The sequence below is a fragment of the Ursus americanus genome, chromosome 6 (assembly GCF_024610735.1).
Source record: "Ursus americanus isolate L20-20 chromosome 6, mUrsAme1.1.p, whole genome shotgun sequence".
NCBI classification, from domain to species: Eukaryota; Metazoa; Chordata; class Mammalia; order Carnivora; family Ursidae; genus Ursus; species Ursus americanus.
Genome location: NC_142132.1, coordinates 11,570,677 through 11,587,627, shown reverse-complemented (window position 1 = coordinate 11,587,627; position 16,951 = coordinate 11,570,677). Strand labels below are relative to the sequence as shown.

At 44.5% G+C, this 16,951-nt stretch overlaps 1 protein-coding gene and 1 long non-coding RNA gene across 3 annotated transcripts in view; one reads left to right on the top strand and one right to left on the bottom strand.

The window, feature by feature from the left end:
* LOC123796019 (uncharacterized) overlaps positions 1-5,229 on the bottom strand; it is an 87,735-nt gene extending 82,506 nt beyond the window's left edge. The window contains exon 1 of the long non-coding RNA XR_006780650.2: positions 5,019-5,229. This is a non-coding gene — a long non-coding RNA (uncharacterized LOC123796019). The remainder of the gene's footprint in view (positions 1-5,018) is intronic.
* A 5,219-nt stretch (positions 5,230-10,448) lies between these two features.
* Positions 10,449-16,951, top strand: part of INPP5F (inositol polyphosphate-5-phosphatase F) — an 83,841-nt gene continuing 77,338 nt past the window's right edge. The window contains exon 1 of one of the 2 annotated variants that reach the window (XM_087862661.1): positions 10,449-10,786. In XM_087862661.1, coding sequence (XP_087718787.1) covers positions 10,690-10,786 — 97 coding nt within the window. In that variant the 5' untranslated portion in view covers positions 10,449-10,689. The remainder of the gene's footprint in view (positions 10,787-16,951) is intronic. The other variant, XM_045803270.2, reaches the window with a different exon arrangement.

The following is a 16,951-nucleotide window of genomic DNA, read 5'->3' as shown; positions in this document are numbered from 1 at the left end:
AACACAGGGAGTTGGCTGCCAATATTCACACTTCAATAATTTGGCTGCTGTCATACTCAATTCCCTCATGACTGATGTTTTATCTTTCCTTAAGAGAAAAATCTTTACTCTCTAGAAATAGAAGGAAACAAGACAATTAATTCGTATAAGCTTCTGTTACACTCTTCATGGCTTTTTCTTCCTAAGTAACATAAGGAATTGCTATATTAAAAGGGGCAGTGAAAGAAAATCAAGCCCTCCAAAGAGACCTACAGATGTTCCTTGGGCAAGTATACTTGGCTGAATTGTGTCCCCCCCAAATTCACATCCATGAGGAGCCCATGAAGGCGATCTTAGGGGAAATAGGGCTTTTGGCAGATGTAATTGGGTGTTCAGATGATGTCATACTGGATGAGAGAGGGGGAGAGGCCATGTGACAGTGGTGGCAGAGACCGCAGGAACACAGCTGTCAGTCAAGAAGTGCCAAGGATGACTGGAAGTCACCGGAAGCTAGGAAGAAGCAAGGAGGGATCCTCCCCTACAGCCTTCAGAGAGACACGGCCCTGCCAACTCCCTGACTTTGGACTTCTAACATCCACAACTGTGAGAGGGTAGATGTCCGTTGTTGGTGGGCGCTGGTTACAGCAGCCCCAGGAAAGCGGCAGGGCAGGGGCGAGCACAGTGCTTGACAAGCACTTGACGGCTTGTGAGTGTTGTAGAGCGGTTACAGGTCCAAAGAAGAGATTTCAACGCTGTGGCGAGTCTTACAAAAGCGGCAGTGGCTAGCACAGACCTCAGGAAACCGTCCTCCCCTTCCTTCCAAACACAACCTACGGAGAAGGGACACTGCCGGCTGAAGTTCCACGAGACAGCCTGAGCGGGTCCATTGTCTCCAATAAGATAACATGCATAACGAGCTGGGAACTAGAGAATGCCTCCCAAACCATGAGTTAATACACCTCCAGTGTAAAGAATCTTCTATATTCTGAAGCATCAGAATAGCTGCTTTGGGATATAAAGTCAGCTAACGTTCAAGAAATCTTTCCCTTTTATGAGAAGCACTATCATTTAGCAACAGGTACAGAAAGTAAGTATTGGAACTGCAATATTTTTGGGTTTTTGGTTTTTGTTTTAAGTAGGCTCTATGCCCCCCAGTGCAGCTCAAACTCACCACCCCGAGATCAAGACTTGCGTGCCCCACTGACTGAGCCAGCCAGGTGCCCCAGAAACCGCAATGTTTTCTTAAATCTCTTAGATGTAAGCCCAAACTCTGAAGCCCTGGTTTTAATGTTTAGTGGATGGTGTGCTTGTCTTTTCTGCCAAAAGGAGTTGTGTGGAGGTTATGGAGGTATACGTTGGAAGCTGATTGTAAATGAAATCCTTCCTAGGTAGGGAATTACCGAGAGGCTAGGTGATTTGTTGGAAATCACACCGGATTAGAGATTCCAAGGTTGGTTTCTATGAGGTCTGATGTTAGAAATTTGTGCCCGACCCTAGACAAGTTGCTGTGAGTTGCCCAATCTTCATTAGGCTAGACGATTGCTAGAGTTCTCTATAATCCCCTCACTGAGTGAGAAGAGAGGGGCATTGGCCCTGTAGTAGGTGGAATAGTGTCCCCTCAAAAGATATGTCCAAGTCCTAACACTCAGTACCTGTGAATGTGACCTTATTGGGGAATAGGGTCTCTGCAGATGTAATTAATTTAAAGATGTCTGCGTGAGATCATCCTGGATTAGGGTGGGCCCTGGAGCCAATGACCCTTGCCCTTATAAAAGCAGAAGAGTTGAAGATTCACAGTGATGCAGGGGACAGGCCATATGAGGATCCATATGAAGACGGAGGCAGAGACTGCAGGGATGCAGCTACGAGCCAAGGAATGCCCAAGATCACGGATGCCGCCAGGAAGCGGGAGAAAGGCCTAGAACGGGTTCTCCCTCCGAGCCTCCGGAAGGAAGCAATCCTGTCAACACTTTTTGTCCTTCTGGCCTCCAGAACTGGGACGGAGCCAGTGTCCGTGGATTTCAGCCACTGAGTTTGTGGTGATTTGTAGGCAGCCTTAGCAAATGAATACCACGCCCTAGAGGTCGGGGGGGGGGGGCGGCCTGGCACAGTCGGCCTCTCTACTGGTGACACAAGAGTAAGCGTGGCTACATGGGATGATGAGAAGCCAGTGCGGCCCATCTTGGCCAGACCAAACACCTGTGGAATTCTAACAGGGGCTGCATCCATTTCCGGTGATGACTTAATATGCTTCATGCCCTTATAGTCCTGGAGCTCCGAAGTCCAAAATCAGCCTCACTGGGCCAAAATCAAGGTGCCAGCAGGGCCCTGCTCCCATCGGAGGCTCTCGGGCAGAACCCGCGCTTTCTTTGGCTCATGAACGTATCACGTCCATCTTCAAGTGTCTCTCTTCTGTCTTCATATCACCTTCTCCTCTGTGCGTGTGAAATCTCCCTCAGCCTTTTTTTCTTCTTAAATTGAGATGTAATTACATATAACATTGTATTCGTTTTAGGTGTACAACATAATGAGTTGATATAGGGACATATATATATCATCACCACTATAGTTTAGCTAATATACGTCACCACACAGTTATCATTTTTTTCTTATGAGAACTTTTTTTTTTTTTTTTTAATGTAGGTTCCACACCCAGCATGGAGCCCGACCGGGGCTTGAACTCATGACCTGAGCAGAGGTCAAGAGTCAGATGCTTAAGCAAGTGAGCCACCCAGGTGCCCCTATGATGAGAATTTTTAGGTCTTGCTCAGCCTTCTTCTTATTTGGATACCTGTGATTGCTTTTAGAGCCCACGCCATTAATCTAGGATAAGACCCTTAATCACATCTCAAGGTCCTTAATCATATTGGCAAATACACTTTTTCCCTGTAAGGCAACATTTACAGGTTCCGGGATTAGGATCTGATAACCGTGGAGGGCTATTATTCAGGTGGCTCTGGGGTGGGGGGGTTTCAACTGTGCTTTTGGTGAAATGTCCAATTAGGGACCTAAAGCAGTCCAGTAGAAGGGCTGGAAGCTTTTCCTCCTGCCACTGAGGGTTGAGTGGGGTGAAGTCTAGGCCTTCAGAGAATGTAGAATGAATACTACCTGTGTCCTCAATTCTCTCTATTCGATTTTTGAGTGTCTGCCTCCTGCTTTCATTCAATCCTCCTCCCAGTCTGGTGTCTCCCAGTCTGGTGTCCCCCAGCCCCTCTTTTGAAAATTCCAACCCTGGGGCACCTGGGTGGCTCAGTCGGTTGTGTCTGCCATCTGCCCAGGTCCTAACCCCAGGGGGTCGAGCTCCAAGCTCAGTGGGGAGTCGGCCTCTCCCTGTCTTCTGCCCCTCCCCCAGCTTGATGCGCCTGTTCTCTCTCTCTCTCTTAAATAAATAAATCTTAAAAAAAAAAGAAAAAAGAAAATTCCAACCCTTTGAACAGGTTAGGACCTATCCCTACGCTCTGTCTCCTCAGTATTTACCACTTTGGGCTTCAGCCTGTATTCCTAAGGGTGTTCCTCTCTTGGTTCTGGAGTGAGTGTGTGTGTGTGTGTGTGTGTGTGTGTGTGTGTGTGTGTGTGTTTTGGAGGTTGGGGGGTGAGCTTGAGTTCCATGAATTAGAAGAGGACTGTGGTGCTTGGCATACTTCCTGGCAGTTCCTTGACCAGGAGAGGGTATGACCAGGTTCCTTCTGATTCACTCAAGGGCAAGCACACCTTGCCCCAAGGAATGTTCCATTTCTTCCAGAGACAGCCTAGTCTGATATCACATGATGAAAACACTTTCTTCCTATTAATAGTACTTTTGAATCCTCTCCTGGAAAATCTATAAGCCTAGCATTATTGAATCAAAGAATTCTTCTTAGCTCCATTTTCACCAGAAGGGCTCCACATTAGCTGGAAGAGCTCCCTCTGAGTCATTTGGGATGAATGGTGCTATTCTTGAACACGCCGTTTCCGATCTCCAAATATATCTCTTGATAGAAGTGAGTGTGTGGGTGTATGTGTACATGTGTTCCCCCAGCTACGTGATTGTTAGTGGATTAGAGAATTGGAGGTACCAGAAGGTATATCTGAGTTTAGAAAGAGGGGAGAGGCTAAAATGATGCCAGAGAAATATCTGAAGGGGGAAGGACAAATCACGGGAGGACAGAGAGGAGGCACAAAATTCTCCTGGAATGTAGAAGCACAGAATGTTCTTTTGTGCTGGTGTTGGGAGCACGGTTTGCGGTGCCTAACGTTTTTTAAAATATGGAGGGTCCTCTTTGGAAAGGAAGATACAGAATGAGCGCAGAATTTGGTACAGGGCTTTGGATGAAATCCCAAAGTCCCGAAGTTTATGTATCACTAGCCTCAGGGAGAATTTTCTGCCTCTGATTTGAATCAAGGCCAACATCCACCTTCTAGTTATATGATTAATACCAATCACTCCTATTCCCAACAATGTGATTTGAGCTAAAAGCATCTGAATCATATATATTAACATATTTCTTCTTCTTTTAATTAAAAAAAAAATTTAAGTAATCTCTACACCCAACGTGGAGCTTGAACTCACAACCCTGAGATCAAGAGTTGGTTGCTTTACAATATATTTTAACATTATACATATATATTATATATATAACATTTTAAAATATATATTATATGGCATCTATGAAATAATATGAAATCTAGTAGGGACACTTTACACATAAAGTAAATTTTTACAAAATTACAAAATGACATTTCTGTAACACTTCATAGCTCAGGACACCCTTTCAGACCTCATTGAATCCTGCTGAGAAACTTGTAAAGAAAATTTTATATTTTCTCCACATTTTACATGAGGGAAGCCAGCCTTGGCGACAATTGGGAGATTTGTCTGCCCACACGGCTTTGATGAATGGAGCAGGTGGCCAGACCAGGGCTTCCCACTTGCCAGAGCTGGTGGGGTCACATGCAACTGGCAAACACTTCTGCCTACCGGGCCTGGAGCAGGGTGCAGGGCTGGTAGGGGGGTGGGCAGGGGAGAAGAAAAGAGAGTCCATCAGACTGTTCTTTCCTACCTGTCTCTCTTCATCTCCCTTGGATTTCTCAGCTCCAAGCTTGGCAGGCAGAATAGTAAGTAATGTGCTTCATAGTTCGGGCCAGCAGGAAACAAGGGGCTGGTGGTGAAGTGGGAAGTGTTTTCAGATCCGGAGTTTCTCTGTTTCTGCAGGTGGACACCCGTCCCTGAAGCTTGCTGTCCTCAGAGCCAAACTCTCAAGTTCTCATCATGAACTCACAAGGGGAGAAAAGTCCAGATCCTGGTCTTCGGACTTTGAATGTAACCCCCACCCCCCCTCCAAATTGTTTACAGGGCATTTTTTTTTTCTTCCAATTCAAAATGAAAATAATTATGCTGAGTCCCAAGGGAGTAACAGGCTCCTTCTGCAATGATGGGACAATGTGGTTAATGTCTGAGTGTTCCCAGCCTGCCCCCTTCACCCCACAGCTGGGGAGCTTTCTGGCTTAGCCTTGTGCTATTGCTTTCCCTCTGCCATCCTCCAAGAAGGGAGATAGCCTTAAGTGGTCAGATTTCAGAGCAAAGAGCTGAAAAAGAGGAAGGAGCCTGGAGAGGAAAGGGACAGCACAGATGCTGAAGGGGACAATGATGAGAAGAAAAGTAAGATTAAAAAAACAGCATACAGAGGACTTTATGGTAATTGAGAAATATACACAAAGGAATTGCATTTCCTTACATTATTTTTAATTGTTCGGAATGGGTCCTTTCTGAAGTTCAGCACTGCCCTGGACTGAGCCCCTTGGGCTGTAGCTTTATAAGCATCACACCTACAATCTAGAATCTTGATTAATTCACAGAACAGTGACGGGAAGAACTGTGAGAAACGATGCACTGCTTACGGGCAACTTAAATGTTAGGAGCTCGCCCTATTCGAGATCAGCAGCAGCATAACTCTAATCCTAAAATTAGATGAGGACCGAATTTTGAAACATGTTCGCCACATCTGCAGCTGGTCTCCTGTTACTCATCATGGGCCTTGTTAAAAACATCATCTTAGAGACTTTGCAAATCCCATTCCACCCTTGACTCCCCCCAGCTGTGTACCCCACCCCCTTGCCCAGCCAGTCAGGAGCAGTCCAAACACCCCTCCTCCAATGCACACCTTCTCCGCTTCCTCGCTGAGGAATTGCTGGAAAATTGAGGGAAAAGGGATGGAGCAGTAACAGGAAAACCGCAACCCTCTGTTTCCTTGTTGATAAGTGCTACCCTTACAAAATGGTGAGACACTGTGAGGTGTTCTTTTTCTTTCACCAGGAGAAGAAACAGTGAATTTAAAATCTGGACAGCCGTTCTAAGGATGCACCAAGTTTCTGCAGGAGCAAGTCCCCCCTTGCAGTGCAAAGTATTCTTTAAAAAAAATCTCTAACATGATTATCTAACAGACAGCATTTTTGACGATCGTTATTGCTTTATGATGGTACCAACCCCAATAGGCCATCCACCTGAGAGCTATAATTGGCAGAGAGGAAGAACAAGCCATAGTTATTGCTGTGGTTCAGAAAATGTGCTTAAGAAAAAACTCCGTTCCTTATGCTCCATTTAAAAAAGTATACAGTGCAGAAAAATGGCTGATATACTTAACCATACCTCGCTTTGACAGCATTTAAGATGTTAGGAAAGCTCAAAAGTACTAAGCAGCATATGAAGAATAAAAAGATCCATGCCTTGGATTTCTGGCTTGTCAGGACAAAGGTTCTAGACCCTTAGGCAGGAGATTACCTAAAAATGTGTCTGTGTGTGGTGGAAGAATGCGTTTTATACACACACATTTAACTGGTGTTTGGTTTTTTTTTTTAATTTAAAGCATTAAAAACACATGGTTAAAAAAACCAAACTGTACAGGAATATAAAGTGAAAAGAAGTTTCTGCCCTCCTTGCATTTCTGATCTGCCCCCCTTTCCCTTTCCTCTGAGGTAAACATACTTTCTGTATTTTATTTCAGAAATATTCTGGGCTTATAAAAACATCTCTCTCATTCTCCCCTTTTAAAAGCCCAAATGGCATACTTTAAAATACTATTCTGCAATTTGGACATTTTCTATTTAACAGTATATCTTGGACATTTTTTCCAAATTAGCTTTTTTAGAACTAATTTTTTAACTGTTTAATTGAAAAGTAAATGCATAACAGAAGGAAGTGAGAGACAGCTGGCTTTCGACAAATATGAAATCATCACTGTAAAGGCTAATTATCTTCCCTCTGGAAGGAGATTAAATGCAGAGAGATTAGATTCATTTTTTCTCTCTTAAACACACACGAAAGAATTATTATAGCTGGTTAAACAATGACTTGGGTGGACAATTTTATCGGGCCAATTAAACACTGAGTACTTTTTAACCCCCCAAAGTATAGAAATGAAGGAGATGATCTTCTCCAGTGAACAAAATGATCTCTTTCTTTTAGACCAATGTGACAATCTCCTGAGAGGCCTTCCCCCTTTTGCCTCTGTGGTGCTTCTCAAACAATTTTATATATGTCAAAGTGCTCCTGAATGGTTGTCACAATTTCCAGTTGTCCCTGATGAAGTTATGGGAGGTGGTAGCAGAAGTTTACTGGCAGACAAATCCATGAGAAATTGGCTGCGAATTGGTCAAATGTAAACATTGGGCTCACGAGCACCTTGGGCCTTTAACCACGTTCACTGCAGAGCTAAGAATGAGCAGACTCCTGACAGGCAGAATATGTATGTTTTAAAAACCCCTCCTTTGGAGAGTTCTCATATACAAACTAGACTGAAGAAAGTTCTCATCAACAAACAGCATACAAAACTGTGGACATGTAGAGAGGAAACAATGTTAAAAGTTAAATTTCACCAGAGGACACTAGAGTCCAATCAGAACCCAAAAATCTCAGAGACAAATAATAAACTTGATACCGAAGGCCCAATCAATAATCAGAGTTGAGTCATTTACCATCATTATTTGCGTAGGTTTAACTGTGTGGACACATTTCCTCACATTCATTGATTTCAGGGCTGGAGGAACCCTTGTGATCATCCCTTTTAATAAATAAAGAAACAGACTAAAAAACGATTTAGTGACCTGAGATCACACAGAGCTGGCTACAACCTAACTCCCCAGCGAATATGCTTAAATGAGTATAAGGACACCATACACGTAAAAAAAAATATGTAATATGCATGATGGTCATTCCTGTTTAAAAAGCAGAACAGCATCACCTGGACTTTCTAGTACAACCTGGGTGACATCATTCAAGGGCAGGAGGGCCTCGAATTAGGAGGCTGGAAGAAAGTGATAGAGGCTAGCAGGTAGCCACAGGCCAGAGATGGGGAGGCCAGCCAGGGAATGGAGAAGCGGTTCAAGGATTCCATAGCAGGAGCAAGGCAAGGCAGCTGTGGCAGGAGACTGGGGACCTGATATCCGCTAAGGACAGAGTATTTCCTCTTTTCAGCCATTCTGTTCAGCCAGGCATGCATTTAGAGAGAGAGGGGAGAACGTCAGGCTCCAGGAGCAACTTTTCTTCAGGTTTGTCTCGCTCCTAAAGATTCTGCTTGTTAACTCCGGATTTATAGGTAACCACCCCCATACAATGGTATTAGTTAATGACTGACTGCTGTTTTCTGCTACGCTGCTATCAGGCAGAACTTTCCAATTAATTTCATTTTAAAAAGTGCTGCTTACCCCTGGCTGCACATTAGGATCCTCTGGGTAGCTTAGGAAAAATGCTGATGCCAGAGCCTACCCCAGTTAGATTCTGAGTTTACTGGTCTGAGATCCTAGCATTGGTGTGTTTGAAAAACTCCCCAGGTGATCCTAATAGGTAGCTAGGGTTGGAATCATTGATTTAAAACATAAGGAAAAGTTTCAATCAACTAGCCAATTGTTTTCAAACAATTACAATAGCATTGCTTTCTTTATCCGGCAATGTGATTCATTAAAAAATAAAATAATTTGTAGAACATACAGTTGTCAGAGGACTTTCTCATTACCTGTTCATTTTTGCTAAGGAAAGTCAACATATGGTTGAATTCAACAGTAAATCTGAAACTGATGGTTCCACTGAATCTCGTCTCCATTATCTTCTGTGTCCAAGTCACATCATGAAAATTTGATATAGTATCACTTCTCTTGATCTTTATGTTGAAGATATCTGGGTAGTCCAGGAGGCTTGGTACTTATCAGAGATTCCAGGACAGTTTGTCATCATGGGTCTTTCTGTGCTATGGAAATTCAGCAGAGAAATCAGTGTGGGCTGGAATAATTGGTAACGTGGAATTCTTTGCTGCCTTGGGGCCCTCTCACTTCTATCTAGGCAGAAGGTTAAAAGTATTGCCTTCCTTTTCTTGTCTCCTGCCGCATTTTTTCCTCCTTTCCTTCTAAAACATTACAGATTACAGGAGATAGGAGTAGCAAGACTCACTGATATATAAAACTGAGAGTGTAATTTAAAGGCCATTGAGTTCAACCACCATCCGAGACCAAGAGATCTCCCCAAGATCGCGCACTAGACCACACCTGGAGCTGGACCTGACTCCCAAGGCCCGTTGGGTTCAACATACCAGCTGGCCTTTCAAAACAGACAGCTTAGAGATATGGGAGGGGGGCCTTTCCTCCTTCCACAGGAGGTTTTCCAGCCATCTTATCCTTGTCAAACTAGATCCCTTTTACTTCACTGATTAATTTTTTGACGTCTTCTCAGACCCATCTTGCTTAATTCGGGGTACGATAGCTTCTGAACTTTACTCCCTTCTTCCTCGCTAGAGCCCTGTGCTAATACTTGTGTTTTTTATTGTTACACGCTCCTGGTTGATGTGTATTTGTTGAATACCTGCTGCTGTCAAACGTCACAAGGTTCTAACAGTAAATACCAAAATAGAGGACGGCCCTGCCCCGCGGAGAGCCTGGCTGGGTCTAGACCCCAGTAACCAGCGTCTTGGGTTGCATTTCCCGGCTCTCCCGGCCTGGGTCTCTGCGGGCAGCTCAGGCCCGGGGAGGAGGGGGTTCCAGGTTGGATGTAAGGAGGCGGCCGGGCTTTCCTCAGGGCTGGAGCAAGAAGCGAATAACCCGCCGGCATGGGAGGGAAGACCCCACCAGTGAGCTTCTGCTCCATAGGTTACAAGGCAGGAGGGCAGCTGGCCCCTGACTCAGCCATGCCGGGGTTCGGCCAGCCGTTGCCTCTGGAGGGAAGGCGGACCCGCCAGGGGCGGGGCCTGGGAAGAGCGGGAGGAGAGTTGAGGGAGGAGGAAGGGAGGGAGAAAGAGCCTGTGGGGAGGAGCCAGGAGGAGAAACCCGGGAGAAGCTAGAGGAGAGGGCGGCGGGAAAGGGCAGAAAGGGGAGCTGAAAGAAGAAAGAGGCGCGCGGGGGAGAGAGGGAGGGGGCGGAGCCTGGGAGAAGCCAGGGGCGGGGCCACGGAAGGGGGTGGGGCCGGGAGCGGTGCCAGGGGCGGAGCCGGGCAAGGGGCGGAGCTGGGGGGAGAGGCCTCCAAGGCCGCCGCCGCTGCCGCCACCGCCGCCGGTGCGCGTTCTCCTCCGGCGGGCCTGGCGGCTGGGGCGCTCCCTCAGTCGCTGTTCCTCGAGGCGCGGGCTCCGGCGGGCCCAGCCGACTAGGACGGCCCGCGCGCCCCCCGCGAGCCGCCGCCGCCGGGGCCGGGGTCCGCGGAGACACGGGCGCGCCCGGCCGCCGCCGCCTCCTCCCTCGGCACCCGGGGCCGGCATGGAGCTCTTCCAAGCCAAGGACCACTACATCCTGCAGCAGGGCGAGCGCGCGCTGTGGTGCAGCCGCCGCGACGGCGGCCTCCAGCTCCGACCCGGTGAGGCTGGCGGCACTGGGTGGCCCTGGGCCTGGCACGGCGCGGCGGGGCTGGGCGGGGCGGGGGGCGAGGAGGGGGCGCGGCCGCCCCTCGGCGCGGGCAGCCGGGAGGGCGCCGCCTGCGGCCCAGGCGCGCGGGGCGGGGCGGGCGCGAGCGGAGGCGCTCGAGCTGTCATTATTTCCTGACGCGAGGGAGCGCCTGTCTCGCCTCTGCCCCTCCGCGGGGGACAAAGGGCCGGCGACCCTCGTTCCTCTGAGCGCGCCTCCGCGTCGAGATCCGCTTTGCTGCCCGGGGGAGCGGACCGGAGCCGAGCCGGAAAGTTCGAGCGAGGGGCGCCTGGCCTTAAAGGCCTCTTGCACTCTGGAGCGGCTCTGGCACGTCCTTCGAGACAAGTTCTGGGTTCGAATCCCGTCCCGATCTCGGGCCACAAACGATCGCGCCAATTCAGTGAAACGTCCTGCGGGAGGTTCACTCCCTGTTGACATCTATGGGTTTCTGGTCCCTTATTTTAAAGATGTGACTTCGTTCTGGTTACCTCATAGGCATCCGATTCAAAGCACCATTTCTTTGATTTTAGTATTACAACTGAACTGCGTTATAATGTTAAACTTTTAATACTTTCGTATGACTCAGTATTGTCATACAGGATGTATCGTGGGGCCATGTTTGGGTGTCGTGTAAGCTGCTAGGAGATGCCTAAGTCTGCAACGATTAGTTTGCGTTAGGAAAATTAGTTGACAGCCGTGAGTCAAACAGAGCAGTCCCTGCCCTCAGAGAGCTGACATAGGTCCAGGGGGCGGTTTCCTTTGTGGGGGCACTCGGTAGCACCTCCCCGTTTGAGGTTGCCCGTTCCTTTTCCTAATCACCTCAGAGAGCTTTCACTTTAGAAATGAGAGACTGGAGTTCTTTAAAGAAATAGCCAGAACATTTAAAACTTATTTGTAATTCTTTTTTTATTAAAGATTTTATTTATTTATTTGACAGAGAGAGACAGCCAGAGAGAGAGGGAACACAAGCAGGGGGAGTGGGAGAGGAAGAAGCAGGCTCCCAGCAGAGCAGGGAGCCCAATGCAGGGCTCGATCCCAGGACCCTGGGATCAGGCCCTGAGCCAAAGGCAGACGCTTAACGACTGAGCCACCCCGGCGCCCTCTTATTTGTAATTCCTGTGTGTAATGTAGACAAGGATTACATGGTATGAATTGAAAAGTATACAAAGTCCAAATGAGCATTTCATATCACAGCTGTTACATGTTATAAGATGGTTTCCAAGGACCTTTTCCCTAATATATTATTCCCAATCTCCCTACTATTCCCTAATATATTATTCCCAATATATTTCCATAATATAATGTTCCCTAATATATTATTCCCAAGCCTTACAGAAGCAGGTGGTGGTATCCTCTTTTTCAGGTGAGAAGACAGGTGTGAAACTTGAGTAACTTGCCTGAGCTCACAGAGAGGGCCTCCAGAACACTTTCCAGCAGGTTCCACTGCTTTCTTATGAGGACCTGCTAGTTGATTTGTGAGAGCAGTGAAGGAGAACTTTTTATTTTTTCCTAGGCTCTGGGTGTATCTTCTAGCTATTACATTTTATTTCCTCTATTCAGAATGGAAGAGAAATGACTGCATCCAGATAAAGTACCCGATGATCTTGGGACAGAAGTTGTTGTAGATGGGATAATTTTGGCCAGTCTCCAGTCATTCTGTTCTTCCTGATTTGACCATTTGCCTGGCACACTCCTCCACCCTGCCCCCAAGTTGGGGTAAGGCTTCAAATGCTCCTTGAAGACAGGTAGATGGCAAAATTCTCCAAGCTGCCAAAGAGCCACCTCTTTAGATTCTTAGGGCTTGACTATTACAGCTGGATGGAATTTGAGATCATCTCCAGTTCACCAGACAGAACATTTTTCTGTGCCTCATTTCCTCAACTAGAAAATGAGGGTTGGGCTTTTGAGTCCTTGTATATCACAGAAATGTTTTTAAAACAATACCAGTTTGTTCAGTATTTGTTCACTGTACATCCCGGAGGACAAGAATTAATGTGTTTTGTAAAGAAACGGGAGATCTCTAGGTGGTCACCTGTGAATTTGGGCAGTTGATTAAGACATATATAAATAGGGTGGACTTCATTATTTCCATTTCTAGCGCCAGTCTCTACTTTCTCTTAGCCTCAAAGATTGACAGAGGTGAACCAAGCTAGTGGAATTACTTGCAAGGAGGTAAGGTCACAGGAGTCCTCTGAATAGCAGGGGTTTTAAGTGAATTGTCATTTTCTTTCGTTTGTGTTTGTTTCTTTTACCAGGAGGCTCTCCAATCCTAATGATTGCTTGGAGATAAATTACTCCCCTCAGGTGAAGTCAGTCAACTCTTCTTGGATGCTGGCTAGCAACTTTCAGTGGAAGGCTACTGAAACCCATACTTCTGAGCTAAAGAAGCTCAGATGAGTCACAGGCTTAAGCCTTTAAGGAATATTCACAGGGTAATCTGGGCCTAGATTTCGGATTAAGCCATGTGATTTGTATTACTGTTCATATATCCAAAGTCCATATCAAAAGGCAAATTAAAACAATTTTTGTCTGAATAAAATGGCTGTAGTCTTTGCAATTAAGTTTATATCACTTCTGAGGATATAGGAGACCACAGAGAGAAGTAGACCAAAAATCTAGAGGAAGGAAGAGGCCATTATGTTTCTGAAGTAACAGTCTGTTTTGACCTTTAGGTGTTCAAGTGTAGCCAGCGAATAAAGAATCCCATACATTAAACTTTACCAAATAGTTTTTCCTATCCAGTATTCAAGATCCTTTCTAAAGAATGGCTATTAATAATGGTATTTTAATTAGATAAGTGCTTTTCAGATCTTTTTCTATAGAATCATTTAATATTGTCTTCATTTTATTGGATCTTTTCCCTCTGCTTTCATGGACAGTTTTGCTATTGTTTGTAATGACAGCATTTAAAATCTCATTGCTTCCTATTGGCTATTTAACTGAATAGATTACTGACCAAGTTCTTTTCTTTTCCAAAGGGCAGTATTATAAAACCCAAAAAGCCTGTGGGCATTGTGGTTTTTGTTTGTGGCTGTTGAACAACCAGAAAACAGTACTTTTCTTTTTCCTAGAGACATCAGAAGAATCACTATTGATATTTAAAGTTAAAATGACCATTTCCTTAGCCTGGAATGTTTGTCGGCCCCTTTTCCTGCCGAATTTATTCTGGGAGACCCAGCTCAGATACTGTGCTCACCCTAGCCCACATCCCAGAATTATTCGTCACATTTATCGTGTTTCCAGGTGCTTTTTATGCCTAGTGCACACTTCGCTTACAGCCCATACTGCATCATCAGGTGACAATAGTTTGCTTGCTTCTTCCCTAGTGGACAGTCTTTCCCCAAGGCAAGGACCGCACTTACTCATCTTGGTATCTGGGCTTTAGAGTGGTTAGGATGAAGAAGGTCTTTTTGGTTGAGTTGAGCTAGAGTCCAAGTTTTTTCTCCATAATATTGCCGTAAAGTAATATCATTGCCATGTTGTGTTATGCTTAATACTAATTTTAGGCCCTGTATTAGAATATTTTCTAATTGGGGCAGAAAATCTCTGTCCAGCTGGGTGAGGAAGTAAATATGAGGAAAGGTGAATTTCCACCTGTGTTATTTTTCTGATTTTAGCATCATTTTTTTTTTTTATCTTTGTGGTAGTATTCCTTATTTTCTTCTTTAACATTGTTTAAATTTTTTCAGTTTTTTCTTCTAGCTAAACACTTAAGTACTGTTATTTTTTTCTGGTCTTTCCAGTTTCTTAAGGGTAGTGAGGAGTCTGCGTTCATACATAGCAACTGCTTTTTGGTGGATGCTTATGTCTTTTGCAGGGTAATGACTACCAGAGATTGTTTTATTTGCTACCAAGGAAAATGATAAAGCTCTGTGTGAATATTCAGTAATCCCCCGAGAGTGGTGTTTTAGTATCTGAGAATAAGAATTATAATTTAAAGGCTTAAAAAGGAATATAATACAGTTTACTATTGGGGAAGGGTGATATGGTCTTATCTCTTTAGTCTTAAAATTGCTTCCACTAAGTCCTTGTGGCTTTGTCTGATATGATGGTGTTATGTAATTTCCTGCTGAGTATTGCTTCATTCTATTCTGAGACTGAGTGACCATAAAAAGATGGCAAAGCATCTGTCATATACATAACATTCATAAGCATGTAAACTATATTTATAGATATGATACTCTGAATGATGAATACCAGAGAACATTTTTTTGGAGGGGATAGTAGCTCTCAGTTAGAATTCACAGAAACCTTAAAAAGTGTTCCTGTTCTGCTTAGAGTTATTTTTTGATGAAAATTATTTTTAGTATGTCATATGAAGTTAACTTTTTTTGAATGAGAAATTATAGTTATGGAATTGAAATCCACATAGAACTTTTATCTCTTTTCAGGAATCCTATTTTATGAAACTAGATTCAGTTTATTTAGAGTTTTTACTGTCATTTGGTATTTACTTTGGAAAAAAAATGATTTTGAACTTTATCTTTTTAAAAAATCATGTTTAAAAAATTCACAAATTACCATGACAAAGCATAATAAGGCATTTTAATTTATTTTTTAAGATTTTATTTACTTATTTGAGAGAGAGAAAGAGAGCGCGCAAGTGAGCACGAGCATGAGTAGGTTGAGGGGCAGAGGGAGAAGCAGACTCTCTGTTGAGCAAGGAGTCTGATGAGGACTTGATCCCAGGACTGGGAATCTGAAATCATGACCTGAGCCCAAGGCAGATGCTTAGCCTACTGAGCCATGCAGGCGCCCTAGGGCATTTTAACTTAAAAATTGATTATTGGGGTGCCTGGGTGGCTCGGTTGAGCGACTCATTCTTGATTTCAGCTCAGGTCATGATCTTGGGATTGTGGGATCCGGCTCTTGGCAGTCTGCTTGTCCCTTTCCCTCAGCTCCTCCCCCCCGCCCGAGTGCTCTCACTCTTGCATGTGCGCTCGCTCGTGCTCGCGCTCTCTCTCTCTGGCATGAAAAAATAAATAAATAAATAAATAAATAAATAAATAAATAAATAAAATCTTTTAAAAAATTGATTATTCAATCTATTGTAAAAATCTTTTTAACCATTTTGTTGAATAACTAGGTTTTTTCTTGGGGTCTTTAGTCTTCAGTTTCTTTTAAATGGCTTAGCAGTTTTATACCCCAAACCACTTTTCTTCAATAATTTATATTTCTAACAGGCTAGCAGTTAGGTTGATTGTACATTTATTTTATGAACATTGATGCACGCAAGGTAGAAAAGACCCCTCTTTCTAAAGTAACCCCCCTTCTTTAGTTTAAAAAAAAAACCAGCCTAACTTGTCTGATGACATTTGCAATCAAGCAGTACAGATTTGGGGAAGCTTTTGTGCATATTTTGTTGTCTACATTGTCAACCGAGATTAATAGTAGTAACAGCAACAGCTTTTATGTACTGAGCATTTTTCTGAATCAGATACTGTTCTAAGCCCTTGATATGTACTGTTTCATTTCATCCCCACAATAGACATCAGGAGGAGGGTTTTATTATTAACCTCTTTTTATAAGTGAGGAAGCTGAGGCACAGAGAATAACTTGTCCAGGTTCACAGAGTAGGAGAATGAGGCTTCTGATCCAGTATATGACTCCAAAGCCACATTTTCCCAGTATTGACAAAAATGTTTTGTAAACCTTTCTACCTTCTTGACTACAGTTACAGGATTTACATTTTTATGGATAGTATCCGAAATATATCTTTAGCCAGCATAATCATTATAGGGTAGCATATGGAGAAAATAAAAAAGCCTCAAAAGTCAAAGCATGCATACTGAGAAAGGATCTATATAGAACGAAAGGCTGATAATGGGACTACTGGTTGGTTCTTTGACCCTACCCCTTGCCCTGACTCCTTGTTGCAAAATTATTTTATGTTGTTACAGGGAATATTGTTATAGAATAGATTGCCCAGTGGTTTTTCCAAGTTCTGGTCAGTTTATCAGGTTTCTCTTAAGTTTTTAGAACATCTGCAGTCTGGGAAGGGACTAGATACAGGGTAGAGCTTGGAGCAGAAACATTGATATGTACTGACTGGGAACTAGTTCAGCCAGTGATGAGCAACCTGAAGCCTTTCCCAGTCTATCTGTTGAGAGTCCTAGAT